Genomic DNA, 23,487 nt, shown 5'->3' on the forward strand with positions numbered 1-23,487 from the left:
TACCCTCTGTCTTCCAAAGGCAATCCAATTCTGAATCCATGCAGCCAAGAATCCATGGATCCCATGCACTTTAATCTTCCAGATGAGTGTACCATGAAGGACTTTGTTGAAAGCCTTACTAAAATCCATGTAGACAACATCCACTGCTGTATCCTCATCAATCATCTTCATGACCTCTATGAAGAATTCAATCAAGTTAGTGATGACCTGCCCTGCACAAAGCCATGCTAACTCTCCCTAATTAGGCTATGCTTTTCCAAATACATGTAAATCCTATCCCTAAGAGTTGTCTCCATTAGCTTCCCAATCCCCAATCTCTGATCTATAGTTTCCTGGATTATCCCTATTTCTCTTCTTGAACTGAGGAACAACATTAACTACTCACCAGTCCTCCAGTGGCTAGCGAGGATACAAAAATATTGGTCAAGGCCCCAGCAATCACCTCTGTTGCCTTTCTCATTAACCTGGGGTAGATACCATCATGCCCTGGGGACTTCTCCATAATGTTCTTCAAGAACCCAACATCACTTCTTTCTTGATATCAAAATGCCCTGCCATATTAGCATGCTCCACACCAATCTCACTATCCTCCATATCTCTTTACTGGGTGAATGCCGATGCAAAGTCCTCATTTAGGATCTCTCCCATATCATCTGCCTTCAAGCACAAGTGCTCTCCTTTTATCCTTGAGTGGTCTGATCTTCTCCCTAATTATCCACTTACTTTTAACCCTACTTGTCAAGGTTATTTCATGGCCCCTTTTTGCTCTCCTAATTCTCTGCCAACAGAAGTTCAGCCCAAATTTTCTGTGGAGTCATTCATTTTAATGATGTGGAGTGAAAGTGACGCACAATCACAAAATGTAATGAACTCCTTTTGTTTGCTTTCTCTTCTCTTTCTTTTTCCTTCATTATTATGCAGAAAAGTTTTATTATATTTCCTGAAAGCAATCTGAGGTTTGATCTTCAGCTAATATTTACTACTTCTGTGGGGGTTTCTTTAAGGGATTTCTGTTGAAATTTCATAATCTCAAATATAACGCCCACACTGGGGAATATACTTTATCCTCTGTTTTCAAATAAAGTTAGAACATGCCCAACATTTTTAAAACTACTTAAATAAATTTCCGTTTCTTGCAGAACATTGCATTGTAATGAATGCCTTCTCCAGGAACTCTTAACATTTCCTTTGTGCATGTTTTTTTTATTGTTGCTCTAATAGCCAAATGAGCTAAAGGTACTTTTAGCTTCATTCTTCCTATCTTTGATCCTCCCATTGCATTTATGCCTGCATCCAGTTGGACTATTTTGAAATCTAGTAACAAAATGTATTCTTCTATTCTTTGTGCCACTGAGGAATGTCTCAATAGTTCCATCATGGCTAAAGGTAATAGCTGTTTACATAGAATTTCTTAAGGTAAAGTCTTTCTCTCTGAAAACCTGACAACTATTTGAGAGGTGACATAAACATACAGGACACCTTAACGTCATCACTAACCTAGAAGTGCCTGAATTGAATTTTGTTAATCTTTTAGAACATCTGTTAAAATTCAACTGAATGACTGTGTTTTCTATGATCACACCACAATTTGTAAGTGTTTAATACATCACTATCTTTACAGATTTCATCCAAGAACTTTAGCAGAAGATCCAAACCTCTATAATTATCCAATTGATGGGTATCTACATCAACAATTCTTTCTTCCTGATTTTACCTCTTGTAGGAAGCAATATACGAGCATCTGTCTTTTGTTTCCTTTTGATAGGAGCATAATGCCTGTCCATATACTTATGTTTTTCCTTTAGTCATAATGTTCAAATTCTGAGAATATCAGAATATATTCAGACACTAGGTAAAAACAATGACTGCAGATGCTGGAAACCAGATTCTGGATCAGTGGTGCTGGAAGAGCACAGCAGTTCAGGCAGCATCCAACGAGCAGTGAAATCAACATTTCCTGATGAAGGGCTTCTGCCCGAAACGTCGATTTCACTGCTCGTTGGATGCTGCCTGAACTGCTGTGCTCTCCCAGCACCACTAATCCAGAATATATTCAGACACTATCAATTTACAGTACAAAATCTCTGCTATTTTCTACATTGGGCACCAGGTTTGTAATTTTTCTCAATGGTTTTGCTTCGTTTTCAGCCTGCAGTCAACCACTTCTGGTACCATATTATTTTGCACACAGCTAATTAGTGAAGGATCAAACTGGAGCCAAAATCTACACATTTGTAAGCGTAACGATTCTTGCCTCCAATAACAACAGAATCATAGAATTTGTAGAATCATAGAACCCCTACAGTGTGGAACAGTTCCAGTTTGTGTCAGTTTGTTACTTTAATAAACCCATTTAGAGATGTTATTACCCACTTCTGGATCAGATAGGACTTGAGCTTTGGCCTTCTGGCTCAGAGGCAGAGGCATTACCACTGCACCATAAGATGTCCAGTTTGTATCTATGTGGGTGTTAATTTAATGTTCATTAATTGTGTATAATTAAACTCAATTAATATACACTTAGTAGTTATGCTTAGGAAGGTTATTCCAGCTGCAAATATATTTTTGAACACAGTGGGATGAAGAAGTCTCATACATTTCTGATGTACTGAGATTGATACAGCCTTTATTAAGTATATTAGATGGGTGTAGCCAACCTTAAAAAAAACACTGAAAATCTTTGTTATGGCAAATTCAGATGAATCCATACTGTTGCTGCACCAAACAGTTAGGGGAAGCTCCATCCCAATCTGTTGGTTGCACAAATATAGGAAAGCCATACAAACATTGCAGAAAGGTGTATCTATATAAATGAATGGCAGAGGATTTCAGTAAATGTATGTTGGAAATAGTACAAGGAAGTTTCTGTATAGTAATATTTTGGTATAAATTGGGATAAAACAGTTGCTTACACAATTCATTGGGGATTAAATAATGTAACTTAGCTGCAGTTATAACTAAATTTTCTTGGAAGTCCAAACCACTCAAGCCATAAAGGTTGAATGAAGAATATGAAGCTGAGAGACAATAGGGTACACTTTACAGCAGTCCTGCATGTTTTTCATGTTCACTGAACCACGCACAGTCTGTAAAGCTCCCAAAAGCACTTTCCACTTGCATCTAGCTTTTTTTTGCTTTTTATTTGACCATTTTGTTTAGGAGCTGATTTTTTTAAAAAGTATAATTGTTTCCTTTGTATATAAAATATATTCAAGAACTTGGCAGCAACATTCAAGTTCATTAACAATGTTGCGACTCAAAGTAGAAATCAGTGCAATTTAATGGAAATGCCCTCTAGTGGCTAAAATAAATCCTCTGGATTCCTCCGTTTCAAGTCAACCATACTAAATGTGGCTTTGATGACATAGATGCTTCACACACATTTAAGGTCTCAATTCACCTGATAATAAACGTTCACAATATACACATTATTCATATAACTCTACAGTATCCTGTTTTAACGCGTTTAACTCTATTAATGTTTTCACACACTTTAGTCTATAAAAGTTGATCACTTTAAGGCTAAACTAGTGTGATTTCAAGAGTAGTTGGCTTAATTTTGAAATCCAAGCTGCAAACCTCAGGGATTTTATTGCTGTCATCATGAGCAAGTGCTGCCCTATGTTTAAATATGTAAACAATTGACCGCTTTTACTCACAAGCATTGTGTAGTTTTTTTTAATGTGGTGAATTCATGCCTAAGATGGAAATCCTACTAATGTTTGAGAGTAGCAGTGATAGGTGGCATTCAGGCTCATTAGGCCAGCAGGTTCCAGGTTCGACCTACTTTCATAACTGTTGAACATGATTTCCAGATTTCCTATTTGGGTTGCTTGATAAAATAATTCTTTGATTAGAAACAAGCAAAGTAATATTTTGAGTCGAAAACAGAAATTGCTGGAAAAACTTTAGCAGGTTTTGCAGCACCTGTGGAGAGAAATCAGGAGTTAATATGTTGGATCCAGTAACCCTTCTTCAGAACGGCTTCCTTTGTCTAGTAGAAGAGGATAATGTGATGAGGTTTTGCTGTGTTTTTCGTATACCACATTGTGCGTGTTATCATTCCAAAGAATTTGGATGACTAGTCAAGCTGTTCTTCACTACCATCAATTTGCTCAAGATATTAATGTAGTTTATACATACCTCATCTTTTTCTCTTTAGACTTATCAAGTATTAATAATGCATTTTCATTTAAAATCATTTAAAATGTGAACATTATAAGAGTTAGATTTCAACTTTTTTTTGCTATTTTGACAAAAGGATGTAAATGTTTGAGTACTTTACCTAGAATGCGATTCACATTCTGAAAGGTCACAAGTCCTATGTTGTCTCAATTCAGAATCTGAAATATCTTTGCACATCCCCTTTTATGCGTATTCTAGAGAATTTCTGAAACCTTAAATCATTGTTTGTTGATGTGCATTTAGTATTTGGCTTGATCAGTTTTTATTTGCAGTTAAATGTGTTTAAAGCAAGTATATTATATACTGAGAAAAAACAAATTCCAAATTAGTCTTTTTCCATTGTATTTAACAAAATTGTCTGAAAAAACTGTTTTACAAAGATTCATAATTCACAATGACCTCGTACATTAATTTGAATGTTTGACATTTTTGGCTGTATCAGTCTTTCTTTGCAGAATACAGTTAATATATTTCCTGTACTGTAGTTTTGTAATAGTGCAGTTAACATAACAAATTTGATTAAAATTTGGTACTGCCTAACCTTTGCGAAAAGAATTAAAAACATTCCTTTATAAATAACAGTTTAATGAAATTGTGATAGAATAATATAGTTCAATACTTCTGCCATGAGCAACATATCACTTATAGGTCATTCAGATATGATTAATTGGGTTTTTGATTTGTAAATTAAAAATGAGTAATAGGCACTGTTGTTTCAGCAAATGATCATACATGTTCATATTCACCTGGTTTGTATTCATACTTTAACCCTTCATTTGTTTGGTGTTAAAATAGCAAGGTTAATAATAATGGTAGTGATTTTAGATCATTAAGTGGGCTCTTTTCCTCTGTTAGTGCTAGTTTTCTAAAATAACATGTAATGCTAGTAAACATGCACAGCAACAACATAACAGCAGCAGGGTGGCAGAAAAATCAAAGCCAACCAAAAAATTCCAATGGAGCCATGGTAAAAGGCAGGCAGTACCCAACAGTGTCATAGATCAATGGCTGGTCTGGCACAGCTTGTGCAAGATAATATTCTTGAATGAATTTGAAAGTACCACTCGAAACTGCTGGATGAAAATCTAGAAGTTGTGCTATTTGGTTTCTGATCAGTTAATTCCAGGGTTCCATATTTTAGTGAAAGACAAAAATTGGACAGTTTGGCAAAATGGTAAATCTTAATTAAATAGACGTATGTAGTGCATTTACCTGCATTTCAAATTATGGTGACTGCAGATAAAGCATTGTCTTTGTACCAGTGCCTTTGGCTCCTCACTGATTTTTATGATAGATGACAGCCTGAACTTATATTGATGTGGATTCTTTTTTCAATTCAATTGCAGGCAGAGAACTCAGCCTTAGCCTTAGAAAATGAGCATCAGAGAGAACAGTATGAACGATGTCTTGATGAGGTAAGATGAGAAAGTTGCAGAATATTTTGAGATTCGCTTTGCTTCTGTCAACCATTTTCTTTCAATAATTTGCATTTACAGAAATATTTCACATTAGATAAATCTATGTATGTGATTTTAAAGCTATCAGCAATGTCAACTGCATCTCAAACAGGTGTGGTGCAGGTAAATACTTTTCTACAGTTTCTCCAAACAACGTACTTAATTTCAATTTCCAAAGAACTTCCTTTTTTTAATATAACCTGTTTTCCCATCTCATTTCTTTATTCCATGTCTGTTGAGACCAGTAACTTAGTCAGAACTTTGGGCAATTTTATGTCGTGAACTTTCAGTATCTCTAAACAGGCTGAGCCTGGTCAAATTTGATTAGAACCCTCGCAGTTGTCAAAGAGGAATATTTCATCGAAGCAGATTGACCTATATTTTAACTCAGATCTTACAGCAGAAAAAGTGGTGTTGTATTTCAATGCTCTAGCCACTGTCTCACATGTTGTTTTACTATAATTATGCTTTCAACCATGAACAAAATGCTCTCATTTGATGCACAGTCCATTGTGTTGGAGTTTCGTAATAATTAATTTTGACTTTTAATACTCACTGGGTACACAATGAGATTTGATGCATTAAAAATATGTTGCTTTTAATGTCATGAAACTTATATTGTTGCTGATTTTAATGGAGTAAGTTATTCTCACTTTTTTTTTAGTTTTTGTTTCCAACTGCATCATTGCTACCAGTAAAGGCACTTAAAACATGAATTCTGGGTTGCTTTCTTTCTCACTAATCTAGGAACAGTGACACTATTCCCACCTTTTGCTGGTGGGATCTGTTAATCCAAATTAAACCAGACGTAGCTTAAGGCTTACCTGGCCTATATTACCTGGTTCTTGCTGCTCTGTTCACCTGCTCGAAGGGTACACAAGAAAATCTGAGTGAAGCATGAGATGCAAGAAAGACCCAATATCTGCACAACAAAAGATTTAGTACATGGTGAAGTAGAACTTTGGAACAATTTCAGTATAATATGCCAACAAACTTGGGTTAAAGCTGCAGCATACATTTGTTACCTTGATATAAGACTGCAGTGTAAACTTCTGAAAGGTGTGAGATACAATACTTAAAATGTTACAAGGTCAGAAGTCAAATAACACCATGTCATAGTCCAACAGGTTTATTTGAAATCTCGAGCTTTCGGAACATTGCCCCTTCATCAGGTGAAGTCAGGTGACCACCCCAGTCCAACACCAGCACCTCCACATCACAAAATGTTACCTCATCCTTTCTGACTGCTTTTAGATTCTTTTCTAATGTTATATCATTAATTACATAGAATCTGATGGCGTGTTTCCCGAACACCAGCAATTTTACTTTGGTAGTCAGGTTAAGATGGTAGTTTTTCAGTAATTAATCATTTGTAATTTGATTTTGTCAGTTATATTCTGTGGTCTGTATGTTCTAGTCAAAGAGCTCTTTATCATAACTGATGCATATTGCAATGTTTTAAAACAATTGGTTGCCTTTTTAGTACTAAGTTGGACCATAAGATATCAATATTAATCAAGGAATATTTCACTGTCAAGAAACTAGTACTACAATTTGCTTCACTTTGCCACTTGGTTTTTTTTGTTCAGGAAACCAAAAGCAATGTTTGCATTGCAGTAAGAGAATTACTGCTGAGTAAATATTGATCTGTACCTCATACATTAAATTAAAATCATCTCAATGTACCTTGCAGATTAAATATTTTCTACATTTTAGAACTAATAAAAATTTATGACATTGAAGGCTGCCAATTGGTCAACTCATGTCTGCAAGCTTAAAAAAAAGCTATTTAGCCTAATACCATTTTCCAGCTCTGGATCTGCAGCCCTGTACATTTGAATAATATATTAATATTTTTGAAAGGTGCATGCATACTTGAGAGACCAGGAGAAGAAAGATTTGAAGCAAGATGCTCAGCAGGAGTGGGAAGATAAGAATTAAAAACAAGAGTAGGCCATTCAGTCCATTGAGCTTGAGCTACAGTTCAGAGATTATGGCTGGTCATCAAACCCACACCATTTTTCCCCATTATTCCAAATGATGTCATTAATATCCAGAATCCGTCAACTTGAGGACCTATGTACATACTCAATGATTTAGCTTCTGCAGCTTTCCTGGGGTAGACAACTCTGATCAATCACCACTTTGAGAGAAGAAATTGCTCCTCATCTCTGTGCTATATAGTCTGTTTCTTGTTCTGAGACTGTCTACCCTGAATTCTGGATTCACCAGCCAGGGAGACATCTGTTCCACCACTACTCTGTCATATCCTGGAAGAATTGCTGAATGTTTCAATGAGGCCACCTCTCATTCTTTAAAATACTAGAGAATGCAGGCTCAGTTTCTTAATAATCTTAAAGAGCAATCACTCTAAACTTCTGTTACACTCCCTTAATGGTCAGAACTGGTATGGTCTCACCAAAACTCTATACAAATGCAGCAAGGTCTCATTTGTCGAAAGCTGATCTGTTGAATTCAAATTTCATCATGTGAGTCTCTGGACTATTAATTCAATGATCTTACCACTTCAGCACCACTTCCCCACTGAAGTTACTTGTCAAGGAGATGGTGTAAAGTGTGCTATAATAACAAAATTTTAGGTTAAAGCCAGCAATTTGCACAACTACTCAAAGATTGAATTGTATGAGCTTTTATGCCTAATTAATATAAAATGCAATATCATTGAAGAGTGGGTAGTGATTTTTGAGAAATGTAACAAAATTGTTGCTGACAATGATTCTATTTCTTTCAAAGGTTGCCAATCAAGTTGTACAAGCATTGCTTACTCAAAAGGTAAATCTATTCACTAACTCCCCACATTGACCGATTCTTATTGTTAAAAAGCCGATATATACAAGATTACCAAGTGAACTGCAAACTGAATGACTTACTGTTTCTCAAGAAGCAATGACAGTGAGGTTGAGAACAATACAAATGATGTTGTGGGACATCAGATGTGCTGGCCATGACTCAGATTATTTCATTACTCCAACAGAAGCCTCTAGCAAATTCAGGTTCAATGATTTTTTGAATTGGTACAATTTATTGTTGTAAATAATGTTCCACTGTCATAGCTTGCATTTTAACAGGCACTGGTTGCATTGGAAAAAGTCAGACTCTTTGTTAGTCACATATATTCTCAAATCTTCCACAAATAGTCCTGACAGTACACAATGATGTGGCACATCTTTTGAAAGAAAGGAAAATTAGAGGAAGTCACATCAAATCCTTCTTAGGTTTTTATTCAGTTGGGCACAATAAAAGATTGAACAAGGAGGGAATATTATTGGGTGTGGTGTCTTGTTTTAGAAATAAAAAAATGCAGTGCAATACTTGTGTGGACATGTAAAAGATATCAATCATCATGTGGTATTGTCATTAGTACATGTTTCTGTGGTTTTTAATCTCTTTATAAATTACTAAATTAAACCTGCAGGGAGCAAAACAACCCAGCAAGTTTAGGTCCTGTATGTTTGTGTCTTAATCATGTTATTTGATATTGAAAAACAACTCTACCTTAGTGCTTTTGTTCCCTTATGTGGTGTACATTGCCCCTCTGCCAAAACAATGGTGTCGATTAATCTATTCATAATGATGGGTAATACTCATATGAAATATTATGTAGATGCCATGTACAGTGAATCTAGCCTTTTGCCTCCAAAAGCAAATGGCTGCTTTGCTTAATGCTCCTTTGTGAAGATGACAAAGTGTAATAATAGCCAAGCCTAAGACTGGGGATAAAGGGAACTCAGATTTCAGCTCACTGGACAATATCACTAAAAATTTATAGCATCAATTGAACCCCTTAATTGAAATTACATTTGTTTTCTCATCCTATTGTATTGATTGTCTGAAAAAAGATTAATAACAAAAATGAGCTATGTTCTTGAAATCTTCTCCTTCAATACAATTATACCTACAGGACTTAAGAGAAGAGTGCCTGAAATTGCGCACGAGGGTGTTTGATCTTGAACAACAGAATCGAGCATTAAGTGTTCTTTTCCAACAAAGAGTTCGCCTAGCCTCTGATTCCCTTCTACAGGTATGTGTATTTACATTGGCATTTTTTCTGTCAGTTTTTTCATGCTTAATATTAGTCGTCTTTCAAAAGACTTGACGTCAAATTAGATTAATTCGTCACCACATTGAGATAAAGTAATTTTTTCTAGAAATTTCTAACATGATCCACACTTGTTGCAATCAACGGGCTTTCAATAAATGTATCTTTATCCTTTCATTTTCACTACTTATAAACACTGATATTGACTGGAAGGTAATAAATAATGCAAGAATCAACTGGTCAATGTAAGGCTCAGACACAAATAAAAATAAATGTCCTTATTAAAGTTCTCAGATTATATTGCTATAGTAGTTCAAACAGTTATTCAATGGAGAAAATGACTTCAGAAACAGTGATTCAGAAATTTATGTCATAAAATGTAACCTTAGTCTGTCATTCTGGAAATGCATTATGAAAATGAATAAACTTGCTAATGTATGCTTGCCTCAATAACTGGTTCTTTAATTGCATTTTGTGATTTGAATACATAAAATTGCAAGCCTGTCTGATTGTAGTTAAACATTCTGTAGTCATGATAAAACACTTGAAAAGTCTAATTCACTAGTTACATTTTCAACTTCAATAAGAATATTTCATTGTGACTACTTTAGGAAAATGTTCAAATGATCTATAGGGCAGTTATGGTGAACTATTGACCGAAGTATATTAGAGACTAAGACTGTTGACAGATGCTGTTGTAACTTCAGGACAATAGTTTACAAATTACGATTTGGGAATTGCAATCTGTTTTCTGTCTTATAAACCTGACATCTAGATTTAACTATTTAAATGCTGTCCTGGACAGCCTTCCATCCTTTACCTGCTAAACTTTACACTTCAAAAACCCTGTTAACCATTTATCAACTTGCTTCATATGGTGGGCCTTTAACTGTCCTCTGAAATAGTCAGAGAGCAAGCAGTTCAAGAGCAGTTAGGGCTGGGCAACAAATCCTGACTGTGATAGTAATACCCAATACAAATAAAAACATAGACATACAGTGCTCTTAGTATAGAGTTACATTCCAAGGTAGTTCACAGAAATGTAAACAATTTGGATGGATGCTCATAGAAGGATAGGAGTTGGTCATTCAGCAAATCACCAACCTTCAAGTCTGTTCTGCCAATTAATTCCATCATGGTTTATTTGTGTTTCAATTCTATTTGCTCATCTTTATTCCATATCTCTTAATACTTGATCTGTCAAAAAGCTATTGACACAGCCTTGACAATTTATGGGAGAGTTTGAAACTTTTGTAACCATTAGTGTGATGAGGTGCTTCCTGACCCAATCCCTGAATGACGCTGCTCTAATTTTACAGTTATGCTCCTTGGTTCTGTAGTCTGTCACCAAAGAGAGAGATACAAAGAGGGATGACCTTTAACATTGTCAAAGAGGTGAGCTTTAAGGAGAGTTTCGGAAGAAGGAATTTCAGAACCTAGGCAGCTGAAGTCACAGCCCCAATGATGGAGTGCTTAAATTTGTAGATGTGCAAAAGGCTAAAATTAGAGGAATGTTATAGGACTGAACAATATTAGAGGTCGAGGTGGAAGGAAGAGATTTTTAAAATTATGCCTTTTCTTAATCATGAGCCAGTGTTAAATAGAAAACATGGGGCTGATGGATGAACTGAACTTGATGCAAGTGTGGGAACAGGTAGTAAAATTTTCATTGAGGTTAAGTTCATGTGATTTAATAATTGAGAGTCAGCCAAATGTTCGGGATGGTCAAGTATAGAGGGAATATTGAGGATTTGAGCTGTGGATGGAGTGACAAAAGTGTGCTGCTGGGTGATGTTATGGAAGTGGAACTGGGCATTCTTTGTGTTGCAACAATTGTATGGCCATCCTAAGAAATAGCTAAGTGAAAGAACTTGCCTTGGAAAGCCTGAAGGCAGATTTGACTTGATGAGAAGATGTTGAGAGTGGGGTTGTGTGCAGCGCTGAGGAGCAGGGGGCAGCAGAGAGAGCTTCAATGTAACCACTTACAAATAATTTATTATTCACATTTAATATTCACTTTTAATTTATATCTAGACAACCTCCCGACAATGCTGCTTGTATGACTGATATACAATTTCTCAAGTCTTGTTGCTTCCATTCAAGACATGTTATGTTTTGCTCCATTTGATAATGATGTGATTTGAAAGATCTGAAGGGTCACTGGACTAGAAACATTAATTCTGCTTTCTCTCCAAGGATACTGACAGACCTGCTGGATTTCTCAGTAATTTCTGCTTTTGTTTCAGATTTCCAGGATCTGCAGGGTTCGTTATTTTATTTCCTGATTTGAAATGTTTGTTAAACTTTTTTTTGCTGTTGTGTTAGATGTAAAACCTGGACTGGAGTCACAAATTTGAAGTTCCAGAAAAATTGGGCTTGCCGTTTGAAAATTTCCTGCGAGTGTCGGCATTGAAATGTGTTCTATTCTCTACAGAAAAAATGATTTGCCCTGCGTCAGGTTCAGGCTCTGTTTTATAGCATTCATCTTTATGGATTTTCAGGCAATAATTATACTTGGAAAATATGTAATAAAGAGCGCATTTATTCCTCAGAAGATAACCCACCTTTTAGTTCTCAAAGGGTCAACAAAATCCGATCATCGTTCAACAGATAATATAAAATCAAGATAAAGATTACATTTACAGATTTCTTTTCAGTTGATAGATTGAGGAGAAAGCCCAATAGGAAAAAGTCATAAAGTATTTGTAATAAAGGTTCTTATCTTGCCTTATAATTTGGTAAAACTGAAATCTAATCAAAACTGCAATTGATTGCCAGGTTCCCAGTCAAGTGATGAAAGAAAGGATACTAAATAAAATTTAGACTTCTAACGTTTTTGCTGTATTTGCACGGAATGTGTACTCTGCAATTTCATATAGCCATTCAGTAAATTACCATACTGCAAACTGTATTATATTTGATAATTTTGCAAGCACTACAAAGATTGATTGGCCCATTGTTGTAATTAATATCACATATATCTGAATTAGTATTTTGCATTAAAACATAAGGAAAATACTGAATGCTTATATTCTGAATTAAAAACAATGTGCTGGAGAAACTCAGTCAGTCCACCTGCATCTGTCGAGAGAGATACAAAGGGCTTTTTCTTCTGAGGAATGGCAATCATAGTTAGATTGCACATTTCTCCTACTTTGTGCGGTTAAGAAAGAGTTTTGGCAGGAGATTCAAATCATGACTGTTGCAGTAATGCAGAGATTACCTTAACGGCTCCTCCTTTAAACTTCAGGATAGTTGGAGGATGTCAAGCCTATTCCCCTTTTACACAGCAGTAGTTGCCATCATCTGAGATTTAAATGGTCCAGTCACACCACCACTATGACACCTCCTATGAAAAGTTAAATATATAAGGTAAATTGGGCATGAGAGCACATGGTTGGAAGAGTGCCAGGTAAGTTACCGGTGGCACAGTGGTTAGCACTGCTGCCTCACAGCACCAGGGACCTAGATTAGATTCCAACCTTGGGTGACAGTCTGTGAGGAGCTTGCACATTCTCCACGCGTCTAAGTGGTTTCCTCCAAGTGCTTCGGTTACCTCCCATAGTCCAAAGGTGTGCAGATTATATAGATTAGTCATGCTAAATTGCCCTGTAGTGTCCAGGGTAGTATAGTTTCTGTGAATTAACAATGGTAAATGTGGGGTTATGAGAATAGGGTGTGATGCTGTTTGAAAGGATCGGTGCAAACACAATGGACTAAACGGATTCCATCGGCATTGTAGTAATTCTGTGATTCTAAGTGATGGAGCATTGGTGGCCTGGAAGCATTGGACCGGCAAAGGGGAGTTTCAGATTGTCTGGTCTAGCAGTGGGGTGGGTGTGGCAGGTCAGAAACAAAACGATGAAGACTGGGGTACATCAGTACTGTGGGGGAGGGAACTTACAGGTGCTGGGCTGTTGTGCTCAGTAGCGGGGAGGGAGATGTAGCTGGGCGCAGAGACACTGTGTTAGTTTTAGCACTGTGGAAGAGTATTGGGTCCTAAGAGAAGATGCTGTACTAGGTCTTACTGGCCAGGGTGTTGTCACGTCCAGTGTTAAGGAAAGGGGTGTATTGGGATGCATGGTGGGACTCAAGTCCCAGTGGGAAGAAGGGTGTCAGGCCTAGTGGTGGGAAAGGAGCGTTCAGTCATGGGTGCGAGGGGTGTTATTGAAGTCCCTTGGGGGATGGGGAGTAGTGGGTCTGGCAATTGTTGGGGTGTCTAATATCAGGTCAGGGTCTGGGTGTGTAAGATGTCGGGGCACTGTAAGGGATTTAGGAGAAGTGTGTGTTGTAAGTTATGGTGTCAGCATTATAGTTCTCCAGTGTAAGATCTGTTTTTCATAGTCTAACCTTTCATGGATAACTATTACTTGTATTACAACAGCACCTCTGAATTATCTAATTTAACTGGATACTTTTGGAAGGTTGCAGGCATAGGGGAAATGTCCCAGTGAAATCCTGAAATTCTTGGCAATTTCCTCGGCATCTGCTACATCAGGAATTCTGCAGTTCCCATACATAATTCCCACCTGAGCTGCAGAAATGATTGTCTGACATAGGAAAATTCAGCCAAGAATTAACTGAAGTAAAAAAGTGAAGATTTTTTGAAATGATTTTAAAATCTGCTTTTATATTTATAGAGCTACCAAACTGACTGTGTAAAGCAAAACAGGAACAGCTGAAGTGAACAGTAGCAGGGCTACCATTAAATTTTCAGCTGAGATGAGAGACCTCAGGATTTGATTTCCTGCTATAATAATGGAGATTTGAATTATTTTTGTTTTGTCTATTAAATTTTAGTTGTAGATTAAATATAATTATTGTTCTCGCAGTGCAGTTTATATGATATGACATGAAACAGTAAGATCACAGTGATCTTCAGGAGACAGTGCAATTCCTTTTAAAACTGTTTTGAATTTTTGCATAAAGGCCAGTTAGAAAAGCACTTTATTTTGGAAAAGACTTGCATTGATTTATCATTCTCTGGATTTTTCATTACACCATACATGAAATTGTAATGATCCAGACATGCATTGAGAACAACAATGAGGCCATCAGCCATTATTAATTGGTCAGCTATTTTCAGTGATCACACATGCAAAGTTAAACTGTTCAGGTTGACATGTCCCACCAAAAGGTAGGCTATACCAGACTTCACCAAGAGATTCAAATACAACACAAGCACAAATGCACTGTAAAAATATGGCAAAATATTTTGGGCATTCTCATTCAAGCCTAAATGAATTTTTAACAGCATAAAAGTCTTAGTTACTATCAAATCATTTCACTGGCACTGAAGGTTAGCTTTTACAAATCTGGACTCCCATTTCTGCATGTTTTAATTATTGTTAAATTTACAGATTTTTTCTCTCTCTCTCTTTTAAATAAATGCATGGGATGTGATATTGCTAGCTAGACCAAAATTAATTGCCAATCCCTAATTGCCGAGAGGTAATTTAAGAGTGATTGCTTTGAGTCTGTTGAGACCAGGTTAGAATGGAAGACATGACTGAACCAGATGGGATTTTCTAATAGTCATAATTTCATAGTCATCATTAGACTCTTAATTCCTTATTTTCTTATTGAATTCAAATTCCATAGTCTGCCATGACAGGATTTGAACCTAGATTCACAGAAAATTACCGTGGTTATGCCACTAGACAGTTGTTTCCCTTCAGCTGCATTTGCTTTCTCAACATGATTTTTAAATTGGATTTTGATAATTTAACTTCTAAATTCTGGTTCAGACTTTGAGCTGGAATTCCTGGTCCAACAGAAGCAGGGAATGAGGCAGAACTAGGAGCAAAATTGGAAAACAAAATCCCATTGGGTCAGCTTCCACTTGTAGCTGCGGAGGCCAGAGCCATTATTTGAAGAAGCTACCTAAGAGTTTCCTGATGAAGGGCTCCTGCCCGAAACGTCGATTTTCCTGCTCCTCGGATGCTGCCTGACCTGCTCTGCATTTCCAGCACCACTCTAATCTTGACTCTAATCTCCAGCATCTACAGACCTCATTTCATCTACCTAAAAGACAGCCAGGTTGGGATAACTATCAATGTCTCCCCTCCAGCATCTCAGCATAGAACTCATGGGATGCAATGGCTTCAACTAGAGGCTGTTCGGAGCAGGGCTACTCCCTCTGTACTAATGGCCTGACAATAGCAGCCACAAGGGCTTTTAAACATTTTATAAACTTGCAGGGATTGTCTCTGCTTTGAGCCCTGGTGGTCTCCTGTGTGTCTTAGCACTGTCCACCTCTCTTAGTTGGACTGCCAGCTGTATACTGCAGTGGACCCACTGATTGGATCTTCAATGGTCCGCCTGTACCCTTAATTGAACATGGCATCACAGAGACTGCATCTTAATTGACTGCTTCTGTTCTGGCTATCAATAAAAGATTTAATTTACGCATGTAGTTTCTAGACCAAAAGAACTTAAAACATAAGATGTAAACAGGAGAGTTCCTTAATAGGGTCAGCAATGCTTAGAGAGAGGTTTATAAAATTCCACGAGCAATATAAATTATTTATGTGTGTTGCAGAATCAAAGACCAGCAGCAGGAAGGTAAATTGATTTTTATATTTTTGTTTAAGTATCCTAGAGCATGCCATGAGATGTGGGGTAAGGCCTTAATTTATTTATTTTCAGTGCACTTTGCTGTCAGAAACAGACGGTTCAGTTCACTTGGGGCTTCCTGAGGGAAGAGTTGCTGGATAAGTTGCCCTAGCTTGCATCTCGTGGAAGACGTCTGTAGTGACCCTCACAGGAGCAGAATAATCAACTTGATTAGTTCATGTAAAAAGAGCTATGCTGAAGCCATAGGAACAAACAGTAAAAAAGATGAGTTGATAGCATGTCCCAGATAGCAAAATGAACTGAAGAGTACACAGGAATGAGGTCTTTAAAGAAAATTTGGTTTCACTTAATCAGTAACGGAAGGATCATCTTGTAATTTGGCATATTGAAGATTAAGTCAAATAATAAGACTTTCAAGTAAATTTTGGAGGGCTGTGGCATATCTTTTTATGTTGCTCTCAGGAAAATGAAGATTTCTTAAATGTGTGGACGTGCCAGTGTTGGACGAGGGTGGACAAAGTTAAAAATCACACTACACCAGGTTTATTTGGAAGTACAAGCTGTTGGAGCACTGCCCATTCTAATAACCTGTGGATTTCTAACCAAACAGTTCTGATTTTGAAGCTGCAAAACCAACCTTTAAATGACTGTTTTCCCTAAACTCTCTGATATTCCTTTAAGGAGAGAAAACTAAACTTGCTTATGGTACTAATCGGGTCTCTGGTGAACCATCCTAATGACTCTAAATTAAAGTCAATCTTATTCTGAATTGAAAACATACTAATGACTTCCAGCGTTTAATTTACCTTTTGTAAGCCATCACAGTATAAACAATTTTCCATTAACACCAATGGAGTTCACAGTAGCCTGCTTACTGAGCAATAGATACTGGATTAGATTATTGTTCCAGAAGGACTTTTTAACAGTTTGTTAATAAAAAAAATACAACTAATCAAGACCCAGAAGTTAATATTTTAAAATCTCAGCTCCAAAACTGATATAAAATGCATACCTTTCATCACAATATTATTTCATAATTATGCATATTAAATTACATTCTCCATTTAGCTGTTTATAGGCACCAACCAGCTGACTGTAATTTCTAATCATAAATACACACTAGCTAACCATAAACAAGGACAAGATGAAAAGAGATTGTTTTTTCAAAGGATGATAAAGTTTTTACAATATGGAAAGGAGCCCTTCAGCACATCGTATTGGCACCCATCATCAGACATCCATCTATTCTAATCCAGTTTTCCAGCATTTCGCCCGTATGCATGAATGCAACACAGTTCAAGTGGCCATCTAAATAGTTCTAAAATGTCTTGATGGTTCCCATCTTTAATACCCTTTCGGACAGTCAAAGAAGAATGAATAAAGGACGAACATTGTAGCACAGGAACAAACCCTTTAATCCACCAAGACTTCACCAGCATGCGATGCCTTTCTAAACTTAAAAACCTTTTTGCCTCTATGCTGTCCATATCCTCTATTCCCTGCCTATTCAAGATGCCTCTTAAACATTGCTATTATATCTGGCTCCACCACCACCTCTGGCAGTGCATTCCATGCATTTAACACCTTCTGTATAAAAAAAACTACCTCTCATAACTCATTTAAACTTACCCCTTTTACCTTAAACCTGTGTCTTTTAATGATTGACATTTCTCCCCTAGGGGAAGAAAAACTCCAACTATCTATCCTACCCATGCCTCTCATCGTTTTGTAAATTTCTATCAGGCCACATCTCATCCTTTGACATTCGAGTGAAAACAAACCAAGATTCTCTAATCTCTCCTCATTCAGTTCTAACTATTCACACCCCTCTGAGTGAAAATTATTTTCCTCAAATCCCCTCGAAACCTCTTGCTGCTTGCCTTCAAACTGTGCTCCTAGTTATTCACCCGTGTGCTAAAGAAAGAGGTTTCTCCCTATCTAATCCTTTGTATACCTCAATCAGATCATACCCCTCCCCTTAGCCTTCTCTACTCTAAGAAATTTAACCACACCCTATCTAGCTTCACTTTTTAGCAGAATCACTCCAGCCCGGGCAGTATCCTGATGAATCTTTTCTGCACCCTCTCTACTGCAATTGCATTCTTTCAATATTGTGCTGACCGGGACTGCATACAGGACTCCAGTTGTGGCCTAACTAATGCTATATACAGCTCCAACATGACCAATTTGCCCGTATATTCAGTATGAATAAAGGCAAGTATCTCGTTATGTCGTCTGGTGCACCTTATCTACTTGTTCCACTGCCTTTACCGATCCATTGACATGTAGACTGAAGTCCCTTTGATCCTCTGTACATCCTGCCATCCTACCATTCAGTGCGTACGCCCTTGTCTTTTTAGTCCTCTCAAAATGCATCAGTTCACATTTTCAGGATTACATTCCATTTGCCACTGTTCAGCCCATCTGTATTGTTCTTTATCTTAAAGCTTACATCCTCACCACCACCAATTTGCATATCACACTTCTACTTTGAAGGATTTCATCATTAACCTCCAAATTTTCACTTACCATATGATCAATATTTAGGATTGTGTTTGTGCTAACAATTTTTTTAAGTAGCTGATCAGCTTTTACTGATTTTTTTTAGGTGAATATCCCTGCATCCATTTAGCCATTCTCTTAAAGATCCATCTTTCATGCCTACTTTTAATTAAAACGCTGTTAATTTAAATTGTTGTTATGTCTCTAATCCATTAATAACTTCAATAAAGTTTTAATCTCCTTTTATGCAAAGCTTTATTCTTTCAGACACTATCTTATCAATTTGCCAGAATCTATTTATTTTGTGCTGTATCCATCTTACCTTTCTGGACTTGCAGTTACTGTTCTGTTGACCTGTTTGTTAAATTTTCAGCTCAGTTAATTAACGCCTGGTGCCTTTTTATCTTGCTGAACTTGCCTTTTTTTTCCCCAATCCTGTAGCCTTATCTTTTACTCTCAATTATCTTCCTCTAATCTCACATTGAACCTAACTAGATCCTGGTCACTATTTTCCAATTGTTTTCTTAGTTTCACATCAGCTTCGTGCCCCATTCTTTTCCAGGAACTAACTTAAGCAATGTTTCTTTCTTTGTTGAATTCAATATGTATCGATCAAAGAAGTAGTGCTGACTGCATTCTAAAAGACCATTTGTACTTTAACCACATGCATTACCTTCATTCTAGTGCATCTCACAATAGTTGTAGTTCCTTATTTTTGTTGCTTCATATCACTTTCAATTGTATTATCACCACATTTATCTTATCACAACTATTCCTATTCAAAATTCTGGATGAATTCATTTCATACATTTCCACTGTGCTCTGCACTGATTAACATTTAAATATTTTCTTATTTCTTGGGCTGCAAACTGGAAACATTTGCCTCTAATTAGCTATACTGTTGATCTACTTTATAGAACTTATGCAGGCTGAGATCAGGATTTTCAGTGCTACTGCAGGCGTTTTGCCCATGGAATAGCAATGTAGGAAAGCAGTTGGGTTTTTCCAAAGCCAGAAAATCTCTTACTTTACACACCAGCCTTTGTCAATCTGAGACCTAAGTTGAACTTGTCAATAGGCATAGTCTGTGAAAACACAAGCATGTGAACAAGGAGCAGGAGTAAACTATTTGGCCTATTGTATTTCTAAACCATCACGGCTGATTATAACCACATTGCTGCTCACCTCTGATAACCTGTAAACTCCTTGCTTAACAAGAATTTATTCACCTGTATCTTAAACATAACAAATTGCAATTCTGCTTCCACCATCTTTCCACAAAGAGAGTCCAAAAGACACTCAGCTCTCTGACAGGAAAAAGGTTCAATCTCCGATTTAAATGAACAACAATTACTTTTAATCAGTGACTCCTAGTTTTAGATTCTTCCATAAGAGGGCATAACATCTCCACATTCACCCTTTCAGGACACCCTCAGGATTGTATTTATTTCAGTCAAGCCCCACTTGCCCTTCTAAACTCCAGCAGAGGGAAGCCTAGATGATACAAGCCATTCCTCATGACAAACCATTCATTCCTGTGAAAGTCTGGTAACCTTCCTCTGAACTGTGTGCAACACATTTATGTTTTTAAATAAGGTGACTAATGCTACTTTCCAGATGTGATCTTATCTGTATCCTGTATAAGTGAAAAATAGCCTCCCAATTGTGATCTACTCCCCTCACAATAAATGATGATATTCTGTTAGCTTTCCTAATTCATTGTTGATCTTGTGTACCAGTATCTTAAGATTCATGCATGAGGAAACCAAAATCCTTCTGCTCTCAGGGCTTTGCAATCTCTTAATATAATGTGTGTAGATAAAAAAAAATTACAGTGCAGAAGAGGCCCTTCGGCCCTCAATGTTGCACCTACCTGTGTAAACAATCTGAAGCCCATCTGTCCTACACTATTCCATTTTCATCCATATGTCTACCAAGTGACCATTTAAATGCCCTTAAGGTTGGCGGATTTACTACTAGTGCTGGCGGTGCATTCCATACTCTCTGAGCAAAGAAACTGCCTCTGACATCTGTCCTATATCTATCACCCCTCAATTTAAAGCTATGTTCCCTTGTGCTAGCCATCACCATCCAAGGAAAAAGGCTTGCACTCTCTGCCCTATCTTACTCTCTGATTATCTTACGTGTCTCAATTAAGTCACGTCTCAAACACCTTCTCTCTAATAAAAACAGCCTCAAGTCCCTCAGCCTTTCCTCATTAGACCTTCCCTCCATACCAGGCAACATCCTATTAAATCTTCTCTGAACCCTCTCACAAGCTTCCACATCCTTCCTATAACTGGATGCAATACTCCAAATGTGGCCACACCAAAGTTTTGTACAGCTGTAGCATGACCTTGTGGCTCCGAAACTCAATCCCTCTACCAATAAAAGCTAACACACTGTTTGCCTTCTTAACAACCCTATCAACCCTGGGTGGCAACTTTCAAGGATCGATGTACATGGACACCAAGAATCATACGACTGGCTCAGTATTTGTTATTCCTGTTGCACCTTCCAAAGTGGATCACCACAAACTTTTCCACATTAAACTCCATTTGCTACCTCTCAGCCCAGCTCTGCAGCTTATCTCTGTCCCTCTTTGGTACTATCCACAACTCCACGAACCTTTGAGTCATCCACAAATTTACTAACTCATCTATCTACGCCCTCATCAAGGTCATGTATAAAAATGACATAAAGCAGTGGACCCAAAACAGATCCATGTGGAATACCACTAGTAACTGAACTCCAGGATGAACATTTCCTATCAACCACCACCCTGTCTTTTTTCAGCTAGCCAACTTCTGATCCAAACCACTAAATCACACTGAATCCCACACCTCCATATTTTGTGTAATAGCCTACTGTGGGGAACCATATCAAAAACCTTAGTGAAATCCATATACACCACATCAACTGCTTTACCTTCATCTATCTGGTTGGTCACCTTCTCAAAGAACTCAGTAAGGTTTATAAGCCACAACCTACCCTTCACAAAACTGTGTTGACTATCCCTAATCAACTTATTCCCCTCTAGATGATTATAAATCCTATCTCTTATAATCTTTACCAACACTTTACCAGCAACTGAAGTAAGGCTCACAGGTCTATAATTACCAAGGTTGTCTCTACTCCCCTCTTGAACAAGGGAGCAATACTTGCTATCCTCTGGTCTTCACACCACTCCTGTGGACAATGACGACATAACGATCAAAGCCACAGGCTCTGAACTCTCTTCCCTGGCTATCCAGATAATCCTAGGATAAATCCCATCCCCAACAGTATCCAAAACGGTATACTTGTTATTGAGGGGAATGGCCACATGGAATCCTTGCACTGCCTGCCAGTTCCCTTTCTGTCATCTGATAGCAACCCATCTGCCTTTTTCTTGTGCCTGGAGTGTGACTCAATGGATATTGTTATTGAATCTCATTTTCAATGTTTTCATTAAGAAAAGTGCCACATTTACCACCTCAAAAAGAGAGTTTCTGCCACTAAGGCTTTTTTAAAACTAATATTCTGATCTTTTTAGCTTCCTTAGCTAAGCGGGAACATTTATCTCCATCTCCCAAAAGAAAAATTAAAAACACTGTTACACTCAAGAACCCCTCTCAGAGTTTGCTTGAAAAACATCTCCAAAAACAAAGAGTTTCATGCTCCTGGTATCTCCCAATGATGGAAATGTTAAAACATTATTTTAATGTTTTCAATGTTTTGCTTCCCTAAATAATAGATTCTCATTTGGGTGCCTAACCAATTCACCCACCCAATTAGCTTTCAAAATAAAGGGAGGCCACGGCTTAGTGTTATTATTGCTGAACTATTAAGCCAGAAACTCAGCTAATGTTCTGAGGACCTGGGTTCAAATTCTGCTGTGGCAGATGGTGGAATTTTAATTCAATAAAGAATATGGAATGAAGATTCTAATGATGGTCATGAAACCAATTCTGACCCTGTCACTTGGCCTGCAACATTAACTCTGTTTCTTCTGCACAGATGCTGCCAGACTTGCTGATCTTTTCCAGCAATTTCTATTTTTGATTTTGAAACTAGTGTTGATTGTTAGAAAAACCAATCATCTGGTCGACTAATGTCTCTTTAGGAAAGAAACTTTGTCATCCTTACCTGATCTGGCTTGGATGTGACTCCAGACTCACAGCAATGGTTCTGACTCTTAACTGCCTTCTGGGCAATTAGGGATTGGCAGTAAATGCTGGCCTGGTCATTAACACTAACATCCCATGAGTGAATTAAAAAAAAAGAAATTCGTCTGTTTCAATTTTGGAAGCTGCTTCAATTTTTGTGAAGTCCTACTTTGACAAACTACAACGTCCTTACATTTTCAAAGTTAGATTGCTGATGCAAAGTAACTCGAATCGTTCTGCCTAATTTCTAATCCACTGGACTTAAAAGCCCCAAAGGCCTGCCTTCTGATTTTGAATTCTGTATTAAACCTGGTTATGACGATGTTCTCAAATTCAATGCTCTCACCTCACAATAAATTATCTGTGTGCATAAAAGAGATGTCTGAAACATCCATCCCTGATTCATCAAGTAAAGGATAACAAGGTCCTATTTTCAACTCAAGGCAGCACAATTTTAACAGAACAGACCTTGTTGAACATCTCAATTTTTAAATGATCTTTTAATATCAATTGATTGTACGCTGATATATTGTTGCAAAGAAAATCATCAAAATTGCTT

At 37.3% G+C, this 23,487-nt stretch overlaps 1 protein-coding gene across 5 annotated transcripts in view; it reads left to right on the forward strand.

Moving 5' to 3' along the window:
* Window positions 1-23,487, forward strand: part of nckap5l (NCK-associated protein 5-like) — an 807,388-nt gene that overhangs the window by 615,535 nt on the left and 168,366 nt on the right. For all 5 annotated transcript variants that reach the window (XM_060827141.1, XM_060827140.1, XM_060827143.1 and 2 more), the window contains 3 exons: window positions 5,532-5,600; window positions 8,397-8,435; window positions 9,565-9,684. In XM_060827141.1, the coding sequence (XP_060683124.1) occupies window positions 5,532-5,600; window positions 8,397-8,435; window positions 9,565-9,684 (228 nt within the window). The remainder of the gene's footprint in view (window positions 1-5,531; window positions 5,601-8,396; window positions 8,436-9,564; window positions 9,685-23,487) is intronic.

Source organism: Hemiscyllium ocellatum, chromosome 7, assembly GCF_020745735.1.
Source record: "Hemiscyllium ocellatum isolate sHemOce1 chromosome 7, sHemOce1.pat.X.cur, whole genome shotgun sequence".
NCBI lineage: Eukaryota > Metazoa > Chordata > Chondrichthyes > Orectolobiformes > Hemiscylliidae > Hemiscyllium > Hemiscyllium ocellatum.